The 17,349-nt window shown below is 41.1% G+C and overlaps 1 protein-coding gene, 1 long non-coding RNA gene, 7 other non-coding genes and 1 pseudogene across 9 annotated transcripts; 3 read left to right on the top strand and 7 right to left on the bottom strand.

The window, feature by feature from the left end:
• Window positions 1-1,099: 1,099 nt before the first annotated feature.
• LOC148907721 (uncharacterized) lies at window positions 1,100-3,560 on the top strand. The gene is made up of 2 exons (XM_089035204.1): window positions 1,100-1,495; window positions 2,237-3,560. Exon 2 carries the CDS (start codon window positions 2,447-2,449, stop codon window positions 3,425-3,427), a length of 981 nt encoding a protein of 326 aa, XP_088891330.1. The 5' UTR covers window positions 1,100-1,495; window positions 2,237-2,446; the 3' UTR covers window positions 3,428-3,560.
• Window positions 1,133-2,242, bottom strand: LOC148907722 (uncharacterized). Its single transcript, XR_016120708.1, has 2 exons — window positions 1,942-2,242; window positions 1,133-1,527 (listed from the first exon to the last, which is right to left on the bottom strand). It is a non-coding gene; the product is annotated as an uncharacterized LOC148907722 (long non-coding RNA).
• Window positions 3,561-10,557: 6,997 nt separating the features above from the next.
• On the bottom strand, window positions 10,558-10,676 carry LOC148907720 (5S ribosomal RNA). Its single transcript, XR_016120937.1, has one exon. It is a non-coding gene; the product is annotated as a 5S ribosomal RNA (ribosomal RNA).
• A 200-nt stretch (window positions 10,677-10,876) lies between these two features.
• On the bottom strand, window positions 10,877-10,995 carry LOC148907719 (5S ribosomal RNA). Its single transcript, XR_016120953.1, has one exon. It is a non-coding gene; the product is annotated as a 5S ribosomal RNA (ribosomal RNA).
• A 1,280-nt stretch (window positions 10,996-12,275) lies between these two features.
• Window positions 12,276-12,394, bottom strand: LOC148907718 (5S ribosomal RNA). The gene has a single exon (XR_016121029.1). It is a non-coding gene; the product is annotated as a 5S ribosomal RNA (ribosomal RNA).
• A 202-nt stretch (window positions 12,395-12,596) lies between these two features.
• LOC148907717 (5S ribosomal RNA) lies at window positions 12,597-12,715 on the bottom strand. The gene has a single exon (XR_016121028.1). It is a non-coding gene; the product is annotated as a 5S ribosomal RNA (ribosomal RNA).
• Window positions 12,716-12,917: 202 nt separating this feature from the next.
• On the bottom strand, window positions 12,918-13,036 carry LOC148907716 (5S ribosomal RNA). Its single transcript, XR_016121027.1, has one exon. It is a non-coding gene; the product is annotated as a 5S ribosomal RNA (ribosomal RNA).
• A 202-nt stretch (window positions 13,037-13,238) lies between these two features.
• Window positions 13,239-13,357, bottom strand: LOC148907715 (5S ribosomal RNA; annotated as a pseudogene).
• A 320-nt stretch (window positions 13,358-13,677) lies between these two features.
• On the top strand, window positions 13,678-13,749 carry Trnam-cau (transfer RNA methionine (anticodon CAU)). The gene has a single exon. It is a non-coding gene; the product is annotated as a tRNA-Met (tRNA).
• Window positions 13,750-15,590: 1,841 nt separating this feature from the next.
• On the top strand, window positions 15,591-15,663 carry Trnaa-agc (transfer RNA alanine (anticodon AGC)). Its single transcript has one exon. It is a non-coding gene; the product is annotated as a tRNA-Ala (tRNA).
• The last annotated feature ends 1,686 nt before the right edge of the window (window positions 15,664-17,349 follow it).

The raw sequence follows: 17,349 nt of genomic DNA, 5'->3' as shown, positions 1-17,349 counted from the left end.
TGAAACCAGCAAACCCTGACATGCACTTTAACATACTAGGTGTTTTCACTTATCAAGTACTGAAGTCTGTTGGTATCCAAATAAAATACGAAGTGACTAAACGCCCGGCAGCCGGACAAGGTCTTCAAATAACTAAACGTCCGACAGTCCAAAATCTTCCCATATTTATTTATATCATTTATTTATTTCATGATTCGCCCAAGGGCAGGTGATAATACAATAGGACTCTAGGTCCCTTTATAATATCAACACCCACTTTGAAATCGGCTGGTTTTTTTTAAACCATTTATCTTTATTTAGAGTACCCTAGCGCTTCCAAAAAAACAAAAAATCTGAGCTTTCTCTTTTGTAGTTATTATTTTTATAATATTTTTCTCTAGGTGCACGCGAGTCAAGATGCTGTAGCAGCTGCAGTGTACCTCTGCACTTTTTCAACACTTTTCCAACCATGGTAAAGGGCCTTCAAGGCAATGATGGGCAAGGCGGAGATAGCTCCAGAGCAAGAAATCAAATATTTACTAAAATTCACGAGCGGAGAAATCCAACGAGTAGTAAACAATTTTTGTAAGCGACAGCATCACGACCCCACGAGTTTACTAGAAGGTCTTTGGTCGGAGTTGGAGAGAAGGTTCAGAAACCAAGCCGTGATTGCGAACACCCTGCTAGAACGCCTTCATCAGTCCTCCCACTTCACAAAGGTACACTGCAGCTGCTACAGCATCTTGACTCGCACGCACCTAGAGAAAACTATCATAAAAATCATAACCACAAAAAGAGAAAATTCGGATTTTTTGGTTTTTTGGAAGCGCTTAGCGAATCCAAATAAAGATAAACGGTTTCAAAAAAAAGATTAGCCGAATTTAAAGAGAAATATGTGAAAATTTAGGACTGCCGCACGTTTAGTTATTTTAATACCGTGTCCGGCTGCCAGACGTTTAGTCACATCGAATAAAATACATGTTTTTCAACAAAACATTTTTTACCTTCAAGGAAATTTTAATCTCATAGCAAATGAAGTAAGACAAATTAAATGTAAGATCAAATGTAAGATTACAAGATTAGTAAAAGAAACATTGTGAATGAGTCAAAAGCTTTATGTGACAGAGTCAAAAGACACTATTTCGGACAGTAATTATTTAGTCATAAATCTATATTTTTAATTAGGAATGCCTCGTGTACACATAGGAATGTAATTCTTTAGTTAACTGTTTGCGTGGAAAATGCGTAAGCAAGAAATAATTTCCGTACGTAATTACATTACAGTGAGTCATGCCTAGGTTTGGCGCTTGTTTACGTAAGTTCGTGTTTGGGACATCCTGTTTGCGCCTAGGGCGTGCAACATTGCGTAGGATGTGTAAGGTCTTAAGAATGCAGGTTTTCCCATAAAAGTAGGCCCAAACTAAGCTTAAATCAGTGTAGTAAAAGTTCTTGAAGACGTTGCGTTGTCTACGGATATTTTCACATATCAAGACAAGGAATTCTCTTCGATGTAAAGGTATGAATCTTTGCAGCCTTTTACACTTATACCTAGGATAGATTTAGGACAAATCTATGTTAATATCGTTAACTAGTCGTTATATTTTATAGCTTAGATTTTCTACATATTTGTTAAGCATTCGTTTCATGTTCTAGTAATTCTAGTCGCATTAGCGCGTAATTTAGTACAAAGTTATTCACGCAGTAGTAATTTAGTAATCACGCTGAGTGTATCTTGTCTTTTAAACTCTTTAAAACGTTTACTATAGGATCGCTACCGCCTTACTCGCTTGTTTAACCTTTTTACTACGATAAATAGCCTTAACTGCGGGATAAAAGACCTTTTCTTTCCAACCTTTAATTTGTTCGCTACTTAAACTCTACACTCAAGGTCATTGTCGCGACCGCGTGTTCAGTAAACCGTGTAATTCTTAGTTTGTCATAAACAAAGGTTAAAATACTTACCTAAAGCCATAGTTAACCTCTAGTCAATTTTTCCTATTGCTTTTTCCATTGGTTTAGTTCATTTTAAACGGTTTACCGACTTGTACATTAAACTTTGCAACCTAGTAATTTTCACTCGCGTATTGTAAACACTGGTAATCAGTATGCAATATTCAAATTACCTGTGACGTAATTTACGTATTTCCGTTTCTATTTATATCTAGCAAAACTGTATTTTATTCATAACTTTTTAGCTATTTAGATAAGCTACAAATTTATTTTATCTCATTGTAAATATTTTTCTTGTTTTCATTAGAGATATCCTGTAATCTCGTTCCCGTTTTTTTTTCGTGTATTGTAAAGTTGTGTGAATTTTTCAATAAATTCTTTTGTCAAAACCACTTGCAATCTGATTCATAGCTGAGCGCCTTGCCGCCGGTTACATTTTTGGTGTCAGAAGTGGGATTGCAAGAAAGTTGACATTAGTAGTTACTGATTATTTACCAACGGGAACGAGACTGAAATCATGGCAGAAGAAGCTGTGGCTGCACTCACAGAGCAATTGGCTGCACTCAAGGCACAGCTGGATGGCATGCAGGCTGAAGGAGGACCCCCTGCCCAACCTGTTCCTGCACCAGTGGTAAAAGTGACAGTGCCAAGGGAGAAGAAGCTGAGAAAGTATGCTGGTGGCAGAGACGACAAAGTGCTTGAAGACTGGATAGCGGATGCACAGAGGTCTGTGGCTGCCCAGAAGTTAACTGGTCAAGAGGCGGTGGATTTCCTGTACCATAGCTTAGAAGGTGGGGCTCGAGATGAAGTTCGACTAAGGCCTGTGGATGACTGGACAGACCCGGATGGCTTCTTCAGGATTCTAAGAGACGTCTTCGGGGAGAAGCTCACCAAGACCCAGCTTCTCCAGAGGTTTTTCGCCAGAAAACAAGGTGACAGAGAGCCCATCCAGGACTTTGCCCATGCCCTGATGTCAATGGCGGAGCACATAACCAGAGTACACGTAGGAGCCCTGGAAAACAAGGACCAGAACCTCAGAGACACATTCGTTGAGAACTTGCGTGACAACCTGTTGCGCAGGGATCTCAAGCGCTATATCAGAGAACATCCCGAGAAGACCTTCAACGAGGTGAGGCAAGAGGCCTATCGTAGCTCGGAAGACACAGATAGAGGAGCACATCGCCATGCAGCGGCCAAGGAGGTGTTGGTGGAGAGCAACCAAGTAAATGCCATCCAAGAGCTTACAGCAGGACAGAAGGCCCTGGTGGAGAGGCTCATGCAGCAACAAAAATTGCTGGATGAGCAGCAGAAGCTGCTAACCCAACTTACCATGAAGTTAGCAAGCCCATCACCACCACGAAGTCCCCCACGTGGTCCGAGGAGATGTTACAACTGCCACGAGCTTGGACATCTTCGGCCGAACTGCCCAAAGCCCCTGAAAGACAAGGCACCAGCAGCACCACAGAAGGAGTCAAACTCCAGCTCTCCACGGCAGTGAGCCACGCCGTGGAGAGGAACTGTAGTGGCTCTAACTCTCTTTTTCAGAACGAAAAGTTTGTCGGGACAAGTCCCACAGTGGTGGCGAGGATTGGCGGAGTACCTGTGAAAAGCTTAGTGGATACGGGCTCCATGGTTACCCTCATCACCGAGTCGTTCTACAGGGAAAAGCTACAGCCAACCCTAGGAGACCTACACCCTGAAACAAGATTACTGCAGCTGCGAGGAGCTAACGGTTTGGACATCCCTTACATTGGATATATCGTCGCTACAGTAGAGGTTGGAGGAGTGGTGGCCCCTGGGTGCGGCATCTTCATCACGAAGGACACAGCAGCCACTACAGTAATGCAGAGGAGGGTACCTGGCCTACTGGGAACCAACGTTCTTGGGCAGGTGCCCCAATACCAACAGATCCTGCAAGATGAAGAGAAGAAGAGTAAACGTAAAACTGGGTTCGTGAAAGTAGCCGGCTCAGACAAAGTCTGGGTCCCTGCTTTCACAGAATCTGATATCTTGGTCACAGGCCCATCATGGGCCACTGATGCTGTGATCGAACCCCTTGGTGTACCAGTAGAAGGAAACCTCACCGTGGCCAGTACTCTCGTGGATACTACCAAGACGTGTTACTATGTCAGAGTTGCCAACCAGACGGCAAAGGACATATGGCTAAAGCCGAGGACGCGGATTGGAATTGTGCGAGAGGGAGAGATGGTCAAGAGAGGAGAGCAGTTGGAGTTCCTACACGAGAATAACATGGTGACAGTGTGCTGTAACCTTAGTGCTGACCCTCAGATGCCACCCCAACGGGAAGCTGTGGGCAAAGTACGTTGGCAAAGGATACAGACACCCCCTCACGGGATTACCCTGGAACATTTCCCCGGGACGGAACTTCAGAGGGAGAAAGCTCTCCAGATGTTCGAAAGAAATGAAGGTGTTCGCTTCATGTAAGGAGGACCTTGGCTGTACAAAGACAACATATCATCGCATCTACACAGACGATGATGTGCCTGTCACAGAGCGTTACAGAAGGATTCCTCCAAACCAATACCAGGAGGTGCAACAGCATCTACAAGACTTGCTAGAAAAAGGAGTGATATGTCCAAGTGAGAGTAACTATGCCTCCCCAATAGTGCTTGTACGAAAGAAGTCTGGAGCCTTGAGGATGTGCGTTGACTACCGGAAGCTGAACCAGAAAACCAAGCGTGATCAGTACCCCCTACCAAGGATAGAGGAATCACTGGAGGCACTGCGTGGCGCAAAGTACTTTTCCACCATAGATCTGGCATCAGCCTACAATCAAGTTGAAGTCCATCCTGATGATCAGCACAAGACTGCGTTCACAACGCCCATGGGTTTGTTTCAGTACACTCGGATGCCGTTTGGACTACAGAATGCCCCAGCGACCTTCCAAAGGTTGATGCAAGGAGTCTTCCGAGAGGACATACTTCGCACCCTGATGGTCTACCTGGACGACATCATAGTCTTCTCATCCACCATTGAAGAACATCTTGAGCGGTTGGAAACGGTATTCAGTAAGCTGAAGCATCATGGATTAAAGGTTGAACCAACCAAGTGTCAACTCTTCAGAGATCGGGTGTCCTACCTGGGGCACGTGGTCTCTGCTGACGGTGTCGAGACAGACCCTGAAAAGACAAAGACAGTTAACGAGTGGCCAGTCCCCCAGACAGTGCGCGATGTGCGATCATTCCTTGGTTTCGCGTCATACTACAGAAGATTTGTCCCCAAGTTCGCTCAAATGGCAGGCCCGCTGCACAAGTTAGTTGCGGAGCTCGTGAGCGGAGGAAGTAACAAGACCACCCGGAAGCAGATTGGCGTACTGTGGACAGAAGAGTGCCAAAAGAGCTTCAACAAGTTAAAGAATCTACTAACCTCAGCACCAGTGCTGGCCTACCCGGACTACACCAAGCCCTTCATCCTAGAGACGGATGCGTCCAACGAAGGATTGGGAGCCGTGCTGTCCCAAGAACAGGACGGAAGAGTCAAAGTGATCGCTTATGCCAGCCGAGGCCTGAGAGGTGGAGAGCGAAACATGGAGAACTACTCATCGAGGAAGCTGGAACTACTAGCCTTGAAGTGGGCTGTATGTGAGAAGTTCAGGGAGTACCTGCTGGGATCGAAGTTTGTCGTCTACACAGACAACAACCCGCTGACATACCTACAGTCAAAGAGTAAGCTGAAAGCTGTGGAGCAGAGGTGGGCTGCAGAGTTAGCAAACTTCAACTTCACCATCAAGTATCGCCCTGGACGTCACAATCAGAATGCAGATGCTCTAAGTCGCATCAACCGAGATGAAGAACCAGCCACAGTTGAAGTAAGAAGCACCCTAGCCTACTCTACCAATACTACAGACCTACCAGAAGAGGTACGTCAACATTTGATGGTATCAGCAGCGTTCATAAGCAACACAGAGACAAGTGCGCTGGAGGAGCAAGCAACCTCATTCCCAACCACACCTCTCACAGAGATCCAACGACTACAGCAGGAGGACCCATGCATCAGTCGTCTCCTCCACTACCGAAACCTTGGACGTCGGCCAAGTAAAAGGCAAAGCCAACAAGAGACAAGGGATACAAGGAAGTTGCTTAGTCACTGGAACAGGATTGAGGAAAGCCATGGAGTTCTCTACCGCCGTACAGGAGTCGGACAGGGAAGTGAGCTTCGGTTACTGCTACTCCCCACATCAATGAAATCACAAGTACTGAAGGGTGCGCACAATCAATGTGGACATCAAGGACAAGACAGGACAGAACAGCTCTTGAGGAAAAGATGTTGGTGGCCCGGTATGCAAGGAGATGTGAAGCAATGGATCTCAAATTGTGAAAGATGTGTCATTGCCAAAGGATCCTACCTTCCAGTCAAGACGCCGATGGGCAGCCTACTAGCTACTAGGCCATTGGAAGTGCTAGCGATGGATTTTACCTTGCTTGAGCCTGCAACAGATGGAAGAGAAAATGTCCTCGTGTTAACAGATGTGTTCACAAAGTTTACAATTGCTGTACCTACCCGTGATCAGAAAGCTACAACCGTAGTCAAGACCCTGATTAAAGAATGGTTCCTTGTGTATGGAATCCCCCAAAGAATACACTCTGACCAAGGCAAGTCATTTGAGGCAGAACTAGTCAAGGAGTTGTGTGCAGTGTATGGAATTAAGAAGTCAAGGACAACCCCCTATCATCCTCAAGGAAATGGGCAGTGCGAAAGATTCAACCGTACACTACATGAGCTTCTAAGAACTCTACCAGTAGAAAAGAAAAGAAGGTGGCCTGAACACCTGAAAGAGTTATGTTACGCCTATAATGCTACGCCACATGCAACGACTAGATACTCACCCTTCTACCTGATGTTTGGTAGAGATGCAAAGCTACCTTTGGACATTCTACTTCCTGATGATGACAGACAAGTGACAGTAGACAACCAGCAATGGATTACCAAGCACCAGACTCGTCTACGAGAAGCTTATACCACTGTGACACAAAACTTGAAGGAAGCTGCTACCAGTCAGAAAGAAGATCCATGACCAGAAGGGCAGAGCACTGGCCGAACCACTACAAGTTGGAGAGCGAGTACCCCTTCGCAACCGTAAAGTCAGAGGAAGAAACAAGATTCAAGATAAATGGGACAACCAAGTGTACAAAATCGTTGAACGAAGAGACAACAATACATATGTCGTTGAAAGAGCTGATGGACATGGAGGAGATAAAGTTGTTAGTCAAGGAGAAATGCAAGTGTGTCCAAGACCAATGCTGGAGATACGAGGACGACACAGGCAAGCTGACAGGTCTAGACAAACATGTACTGCATCGCCAGAATCATCAGATGAAGAAGATGACATTGGAGGAATGACAATCACCTTTCAACCAATGACAGAACCAGCTGAACCTGATGATGATGATGATAGTGATGATGCGTCTGAGGAAGAACTGGCTGCACCTGTACTCCGACGTTCCACAAGGACAACGGCAGGCCAACACAGCAACCTCTATAATCTTCCAAGATCCGCACTTCAGCACTGACGAGTCCACCTGCGTATCATTGTTCCTGAATTTGCTCGAGGACGAAGCAAACAAAAAGGAGGGGCAAGTGTGACAGAGTCAAAAGACACTATTTCGGACAGTAATTATTTAGTCATAAATCTATATTTTTAATTAGGAATGCCTCGTGTACACATAGGAATGTAATTCTTTAGTTAACTGTTTGCGTGGAAAATGCGTAAGCAAGAAATAATTTCCGTACGTAATTACATTACAGTGAGTCATGCCTAGGTTTGGCGCTTGTTTACGTAAGTTCGTGTTTGGGACATCCTGTTTGCGCCTAGGGCGTGCAACATTGCGTAGGATGTGTAAGGTCTTAAGAATGCAGGTTTTCCCATAAAAGTAGGCCCAAACTAAGCTTAAATCAGTGTAGTAAAAGTTCTTGAAGACGTTGCGTTGTCTACGGATATTTTCACATATCAAGACAAGGAATTCTCTTCGATGTAAAGGTATGAATCTTTGCAGCCTTTTACACTTATACCTAGGATAGATTTAGGACAAATCTATGTTAATATCGTTAACTAGTCGTTATATTTCATAGCTTAGATTTTCTACATATTTGTTAAGCATTCGTTTCATGTTCTAGTAATTCTAGTCGCATTAGCGCGTAATTTAGTACAAAGTTATTCACGCAGTAGTAATTTAGTAATCACGCTGAGTGTATCTTGTCTTTTAAACTCTTTAAAACGTTTACTATAGGATCGCTACCGCCTTACTCGCTTGTTTAACCTTTTTACTACGATAAATAGCCTTAACCACGGGATAAAAGACCTTTTCTTTCCAACCTTTAATTTGTTCGCTACTTAAACTCTACACTCAAGGTCATTGTCGCGACCGCGTGTTCAGTAAACCGTGTAATTCTTAGTTTGTCATAAACAAAGGTTAAAATACTTACCTAAAGCCATAGTTAACCTCTAGTCAATTTTTCCTATTGCTTTTTCCATTGGTTTAGTTCATTTTAAACGGTTTACCGACTTGTACATTAAACTTTGCAACCTAGTAATTTTCACTCGCGTATTGTAAACACTGGTAATCAGTATGCAATATTCAAATTACCTGTGACGTAATTTACGTATTTCCGTTTCTATTTATATCTAGCAAAACTGTATTTTATTCATAACTTTTTAGCTATTTAGATAAGCTACAAATTTATTTTATCTCATTGTAAATATTTTTCTTGTTTTCATTAGAGATATCCTGTAATCTCGTTCCCGTTTTTTTTTTCGTGTATTGTAAAGTTGTGTGAATTTTTCAATAAATTCTTTTGTCAAAACCACTTGCAATCTGATTCATAGCTGAGCGCCTTGCCGCCGGTTACATTTAGAAGTGAAGAAAACTGTTGTGTGACAACAAGATTCTTAAATCTCCTCGAAACCATCTCCTCAATGAAACCAAAAATACCAGGATTTTGTAATGATTCATTGCTTGCTTGCCCCAATCCTCAGCAAAAAAATGGGTTTTTATCTCCAAACATGATTTATTTAACCCCTCACTCCCAAGACTCTGAAGGTGAAGCTGAAGAGTCATGGGCAGTAGCTCTTTCTAACTTTGATCGACAAAAGTTTATCTATTCTTCCAAAACGAACTTTAGGCGAGTTCTCACCCTACGATCTCAAGGGACTTGCTGTGATCTTTAGATTTGGAGAAATCTGATATCTCTCATTCTCATAATGACTTGTATTTATTTCGTATTTTAGTCTGACTCGAAGTTCATTCAAGATTCCAAGCGCAAACAAAAATCAAACGCCGAACGAAAACTGACTTCAATAGTCTTTTTGATGAGGCCGTAAAATCAAACAAAATCGAACAAAATATAGATAATTTACCACAAAACATTGCTAAATTCCTAAAGAAGCATTAAAGCATAATTTATTTGGGATATTTAAGTTTTTCAAACAATAAATCGTTCAACTTGAAGCTAAATTGTTGAGAATGAATCCCGCCAAAACATGGCGACAAGCAACCGAACTCTTTACGCTCAATTCAACTCTAAAATATCCCTTTAAATAAATCAATTAAACAATAATGGCTAATATGATAGGTAATTTACCTTTAGGATGCAGTATGAGCCCATAAAGATCCATATTTGAGGATTAAAAGAAGTATTTTTAGTCAGAAAATATTCACACAACAACTTTTCTCGTCGACTGCTCCTCTGATACCACGTGACTGCCTCGTTTACATGTCAACACAAGCCAACACCACGGGGGAGGGGAGGGAATTGATTCATGGTTCACAGTGACTTTGTAACATTTTTCGAAGTGAAAATCAAATATTTCCGACAAACAACTCCAAAATGTCTTTTTCCAAACGCTCTACAACGATTGTAAGACACTTTTGTTTTATTTTCATGAGAAAGTAAACCATTTAAACCAAATAAATTATTGCTATGTTTCTATCCTGGAAAATCGTGAACGATCTCCGGTGCACAATCTCGCATCCAACACGATCAGATAGGTTTCATTCGCAACATTTTTCGCAGTGTAAATAAAATATTTCAGACAAGCAACTCCACGATACCTTTTTTCAAGGTCACTACGACAATTGTTGATTACAAAGGTTCTTTTATTTTCACTAAAAAAAACTGATTTAAGCAAAATAAATTATTAATAAATTTTTAAAGTTCAGTGTTTGGGACAAAATATTAGATCAAAAATCGTGTACGATGTTACGTCTACCCGGCCGGCCACCATCACGTGACGTCTTCGAAAGGCTTTATTAGAGAGCAAGAGCAGGGCATGATATGATAATTAATATAATCTATTGTTTTCCCATCTATGTTCTATCATTAGTTATCCCTTTCCCATCTATGTTATATCACTTATTCCTTTCCCATCTATGATTTATCATTGATCCCTTTCCCATCTATGTTATATCATTTATTCCATTCCTATCTATGTTTTATCATTGATCCCTTTCCCATCTATGCTATATCATTTATCCCTTTCCCATCTATGTTTTATCATTTATCCCTTTCCCATCTATGTTTTATCATTGACCCCTTTCCCATCTATGTTTTATCATTTATCCCTTTCCCATCTATGTTTTATCATTGATCAAGAGGAATAAAATGAAAAGAAGTCTACAGCACCAGTTATTCCCAGGTGGTCACCCATCCAAGTACTACGCTGGCCCTACCGAGTTTCACTTCGGTGATCGGACGAGAACCGGTTTTTTCTTGGTGGTACGGCCGTAGACAGAAGAGATTGCACAACTTAAGCTACTTTATGCGGCATCACGATTTCAGCGTCTGCAAACTTTTCTAGAACGGAAGAAAATACCACTAACAAAACAAACAGAAAACAAGAACTGCAATGAACAGAGCAGTAAAAATTAAAAGTTGAACGAATAAAGTGAAATGAAGCAATCGAAAAGTCAAGGGGAATAAAATGAAAAGAAGTCTACAGCACCAGATATTCCCAGGTGGTCATCCATCCAAGTACTACGCTGGCCCTACCGAGTTTCACTTCGGTGATCGGACGAGAACCGGTTTTTTCTCGGTGGTACGGCCGTAAACAGAAGTGTGACGACAGAGAATTTTAGCCGAGTTAATGATTAGCTCAACCGTTCAATATTTAATTCAATTTAGTCAATAAGTCAAATTCAAGCCCAGTTGGTCATAATAGCAGGATAAAAGTTATAGTAATTTTAGGAAGTCTTTTCTTACTACAAAGAATAACGAGTTAATCCGCAGCAATAGATTGTGCATGGCTGAAACAATGCGCTAACAAATCGGTTCCGATTGTAACGATCTCACGGGAATATTCGGGTTAGTTCGCGTATTGTTTAGGCATGTGCTCATTAGCGCTAAATCTTCATTAACCTACGATCTCTTTAGAAATTAGTTTAGTTTTGTTGGATACGCGGTTGCCACAGACGCTTAAATCTGGGTTGTCCTTAAATATCATTTTAATATTTTAGCTTAGTTTATGACTTGTTTACGATATTTTCTGTTTACCATTTCGGAAATTCTAACCAAGTTATTCCCGTACCAAATTGAGTTAAAGTTTGATTTCTTTTCATAAGATGGTAAACAAAGAGTTAGTCTTTTTAGGAGTATGTACGTTTTTATGTACTTCATTACGAAGTGGTAAGAAAACTAAGATTTCTCACTGCATAGTTACCAACTAGGCTAAGTAAGGGGGGTGCACGACATACTGGTTGTTAAGATAAAACTGAGCTAGACTGGCAGCTGTCCTTCAAGATCCTTGGACTATAAAAGGAGAGTTACCACGCTAGTTTGGTGTGTTAGTCGGGAACCCGAATGCTACAACAACTTGGTACGCTTCCAACAACTTTATAAGGTATGAGTGCACCTCTTCTCTTGTTACCGAGTGTGGAGTGTAACCAAAATAGTGAGTTAATTTAGAAGTGTGATATCCTATATTTAATCGCTTAGTATGTGTGATTGGTATTGGTTACTTAGTGATATTTATTTTCCTAGCGTGTGATATTTACGATTTCAAGTTGTATTAGTTAAAATTATTCAGTCGTGCGATTCAATAAATTGTTTTGTAAAGTTACTTTCCGTTCTCATTCCTTTGCGTTAACTCAACGAACTCGCGCTGTCGCGGCATTTGAAATATAGTGCCGTCACAGAAGAAATCACACAACTTAAGCTACTTTATGCTGCTTCACGATTTCAGCGCCTGCAAACTTTTGTAGAACGGAAGAAAATACCACTGCAAAAACAAACAGAAAACAAGAACAGCAATGAATGGGGTAATAAAAATTAAAAGTTGAACGAATAAAGTGAAATGAAGCAATCGAAAATTCAAGGGGAATAAAATGAAAAGAAGTCTACGGCACCAGTTATTCCCAGGTGGTCACCCATCCAAGTACTGCGCTGGCCCTACCGAGTTTCACTTCGGTGATCGGACGAGAACCGGTTTTTTCTCGGTGGTATGGTCGTAGACAGAATAAATATCACAACTTAAGCTACTTTATGCTGCTTCACGATTTTTAAGCGGCTGTAAACTTTTGTAGAACGGAAGAAAATACCACTAAAAAAGCAAACAGAAAACAAGAACAGCAATGAATGGAGTAATAAAAATTAAAAGTTGAACGAATAAAGTGAAATGAAGCAATCGAAAATTCAAGGGGAATAAAATGAAAAGAAGTCTACGGCACCAGTTATTCCCAGGTGGTCACCCATCCAAGTACTGCGCTGGCCCTACCGAGTTTCACTTCGGTGATCGGACGAGAACCGGTTTTTTCTCGGTGGTATGGTCGTAGACAGAATAAATTGCACAACTTAAGCTACTTTATGCTGCTTCACGATTTTTAAGCGGCTGTAAACTTTTGTAGAACGGAAGAAAATACCACTAAAAAAGCAAACAGAAAACAAGAACAGCAATGAATGGAGTAATAAAAATTAAAAGTTGAACGAATAAAGTGAAATGAAGCAATCGAAAATTCAAGGGGAATAAAATGAAAAGAAGTCTACGGCACCAGTTATTCCCAGGTGGTCACCCATCCAAGTACTGCGCTGGCCCTACCGAGTTTCACTTCGGTGATCGGACGAGAACCGGTTTTTTCTCGGTGGTATGGTCGTAGACAGAATAAATTGCACAACTTAAGCTACTTTATGCTGCTTCACGATTTTTAAGCGGCTGTAAACTTTTGTAGAACGGAAGAAAATACCACTAAAAAAGCAAACAGAAAACAAGAACAGCAATGAATGGAGTAATAAAAATTAAAAGTTGAACGAATAAAGTGAAATGAAGCAATCGAAAATTCAAGGGGAATAAAATGAAAAGAAGTCTACGGCACCAGTTATTCCCAGGTGGTCACCCATCCAAGTACTACTCTGGCCCTTCCGAGTTTCACTTCGTTGATCGGACGATAACCGGTTTTTTCTTGGTGGTATGGCCGTAGACAGAAGAAATTGCACAACTTAAGCTACTTTATGCTGCATCACGATTTTCAGCTTCTGCAAAAGTTTCTAGAACGGAAGAAAATAACACTAAAAAACAAAAAGAAAACAAGAACCGCAATGAATAGAATAGAAAAGTAAACAGTTGAACGAATAAAATGAAATGAAGCGGTTGAAAAGTCAAGGGGAAGTCCTATGGCGCCTATTACTACTGGGATATTAACAGTTCGCGGGCTAAAACAAAGTTAAACCCCCTACTCAATTTATAAAGATTCATTTTGGTTGATTGCTCCTATTAATTCTATTCATAGTAAAATAGTTGTCAGCAGGGTGGCGCAGTGGAAGCGTGCTGGGCCCATAACCCAGAGGTCCAAGGATCGAAACCTTGCTCTGCTATACCGTTATTGTATTTTATTCCTTTCTTCTTTTCGTTATGTGTTTTCGTTGTTTTTCAGGTTGTCATTCCTTTTTATTTCGAGTCACGGTTTTTTGTGTGAGAATCTGCCGAATAATTAGGAACATTTTAATCTCCTTTTCATTTTTGTATGCCGTGGACCGGGTTCGATTCCCGGTGTGGCAAATGTTTTGGCATAATTTTTCCACCGAGCATGAGGATTCGAGCGATACATGTGGAATAGGCCCTTTGCAGTTAACGGTCACCTGTCTGTACTGGTGAGAACATTTTTTGTTTCTATTTTAAATTGGTGATTCTTCTTAGCTACTTGTAAAGAACTGAATGAAAAGTATGTATCCGGTGTGTTACCTAACAACCGACCTCATGTCTTTTATACCTAAAGATACTTGTATCTATATATTTGACCATCCTATCTCGAGTGATATCGATAAAACATTTATGCAATATCCAACCCTGAGAGTAATGTGATAATAGCGTAACTAATATGATTATCTATTAAAGAACAAGGGGGATTAGCTTAAATGGTAGAGCGCTCGCTTTGCATGCGAGAGGTATCGGGATCGATACCCGGATTCTCCAAGTAAAGTTTTTTGCTGAAGCTTGTTTCTATTCAAATGCATGATTACTTTCTGATCTGATCTAGGCTATAGCAAAGCGCAACCGTTACGTCATCAAGACTAAGACAAAGGCGAAATTCAGACAAACAAACTTACAAGTTTACTTTGAGCAGATAATTTTCACAGCCAATCGGACTAGATCTTACTGACTTAAAATGGGGTATTATTCTAACTTTAAGTAAAGATAATAAAATCGGTTCGTATACTCCTCGTCGCGGTTAAACAGAATGCAATGTTTGTCTAAATGTTAAAGCTATTTTTAGAATCAGTGCGCTGCGCTATTGATGTACCTCTGCAGAGTACTTACATTCTCAGAGAAGGTTGGCGAGAACGAGAAATAAGGTACTTCTTAAAATCAAGTCGAGCGTGGATCATTCGAAACTCCACCTTGCTCAACAAGGAAATTGACGCCTCCCATGAGAACCTGCAGCATGCAAATGTGGTAGAATACCATCATCCCTTGACTGGTTTAACAAGCTCTTACTGGCACGGAAAAGCTTACATATGTCAGTTATTTTCCCTCAGTAAAATTGATGTAGAATTCACGTCGCGCTATGTTCATAAGACCACTAAACCATGATTGTGCTTGATGTGGTTATAGAGCCTGACTAGTATGTAGTAAACTAGGGATGAACATTCAGCTCGATCAAAGTGAAACAACTTCGACCGCACACCGTTGTACGAAGCACCCGTGAAGCAAAGCTCATCCAGCTTATCCACGCCGTTATAAAGCACTTGGGGATTGGCAGATGGCGTATTTCATCGGATAAAATCAACGAAACATACCCCAATCGTAAACTCCCTGTTATCTTTATCTGTTATTCCCATATGGTCTATTGTTTAGGATCTGGCGCTCTCACAGCCATGGCCCGGGTTCGATTCCCGGTGTGGGAAATATATTTTTTACATATATTTTCACCAATTCAAGTGAAAGCGGTCATAATTCGAGCGATACATGGGAATTAGTGTGCCGTATAATAAACACAAATAATGTATTTGGTTTTTGAGCTTCAAAGTTCTTTTTAGTATTTGGCTTAAGAACTTTTTAACAACCGATCTCATGTCTTTTTTACCTAAGGATGGTTGCATCTATACATTTGACCATCCTCTCGAGTAATATCGATAAAACAGTTATACAATATCTAACCTTTTAAGTAGAGTAATGTGATAGTAGTGTAACTAACATAAGTACCTTGCGAGAACAAGGGGGATTAGCTCAAATGGTAGAGCGCTCGCTTAGCATGCGAGAGGTACCGGGATCGATACCCGGATTCTCCAAGTAAAGTTTTTTGCTATAGCTTTTTTCTATTTAAATGCACGATTACTTTTTGATCTGACCTAGGTTATTGATTTACTTAATCTTACAGATTTGTATGTTTTGAACAGATGAACAGATGAACAGATGAACAGATGAACAGATGAACAGAGGAACAGAGGAACAGATGAACAGATGAACAGATGAACAGATGAACAGATGAACAGATGAACAGATGAACAGAGGAACAGAGGAACAGAGGAACAGAGGAACAGAGGAACAGAGGAACAGAGGAACAGATGAACAGATGAACAGATGAACAGATGAACAGAGGAACAGAGGAACAGATGAACAGATGAACAGATGAACAGATGAACAGATGAACAGATGAACAGATGAACAGATGAACAGATGAACAGATGAACAGATGAACAGATGAACAGATGAACAGATGAACAGATGAACAGATGAACAGATGAACAGATGGACAGAGAGATGGATCGAAGGACCGATGGACCGATGGACCGATGGACCGATGGACCGATGGACCGATGGACCGATGGACCGATGGACCGATGGACCGATGGACCGATGGACCGATGGACCGATGGACCGATGGACCGATGGACCGATGGACCGATGGACCGATGGACCGATGGACCGATGGACCGATGAACAAATGAACACATGAACACATGAACAAATGACGCAATAGTCACTGAGCCAAAGGCGAATAATTGCTTTAGTATTTTTGTGTCTACTACATATTAATAAGCAGTAGACACAGTGCCGTCGAGTTTACCCATGTATACTTCATATTCTATTTGACTAGCGAAAAATACAGTTAAATGACAAAATTCATCCCGGTGTAAGGGTTGTAAAACTTCGGACTACTTTCGGATCCCACGTGCACAGCTAGCGGCGCATGGCGAGGATAGCCGATGTTATCCGAAGTCCCGCGTACAGGCTGGTCAACTTGGTTGCTCTGTTTTCGACTGCTTACGACTTTTTATCGTTACTGGAAAACGTTTGAACAACATTTCAAACATGATTTGGTAGGATTCATTGATTCCTACAAGGTAATGACAGCCATTTTTGTAGTGAATTTTATTTGTTGTTCTTGGAACAAGCTAGGCACACAGGTTCCATTGAATGTATCAATTGTTGTTTAACAATGTCAATTTTAATTTGGATAACGATCATATCTCATTGAATATTCAATGGTTTTCACTAATTCTCTAAAGGAGTGTTGTTCAGAGGGTAGGCTTTACGATGAGCACTCAAAAACAATTATCAAATGTCGTTTTAGAGGATTACCCCCTTGAATTACTTCCACATATCATTGCAGCAAGTGCCAACCTGACTTTCGAGGATTCCCTCCTTTGGGATTAGGTCTATATCTCAATTGAATATTCAACGGTTGTCACTCAAACTGCTACCAAGTATTTTCAAGAGGGTAGGCTTTACGATGAGCAGTCATGCTGGATTCGAACCAACATACCGTAAGCGGTATTACCAGTTGACTTTTTCCTTTTCCGAGACAAGTCCTCTCATTAAACTCATTTTGTCACCGCTTTATAACTTTGGGGGGGGGGGGGGGGGGGAATCAATTTTTTAATAATGATATAATTTTATTAACATTAACAAATAGTGAAGGCGCTTTGGAAATTATATGACATTTGTTATATAAAAATTCATAGAGTGCCAAT

Source organism: Actinia tenebrosa, unplaced genomic scaffold (assembly GCF_029948245.1).
Source record: "Actinia tenebrosa isolate PJP-AT-01 unplaced genomic scaffold, QUT_ActTen_1.0 PGA_scaffold3__52_contigs__length_22856419, whole genome shotgun sequence".
Taxonomy (NCBI): Eukaryota; Metazoa; Cnidaria; class Anthozoa; order Actiniaria; family Actiniidae; genus Actinia; species Actinia tenebrosa.
This window is presented reverse-complemented; position numbering and strand designations above follow the sequence as displayed.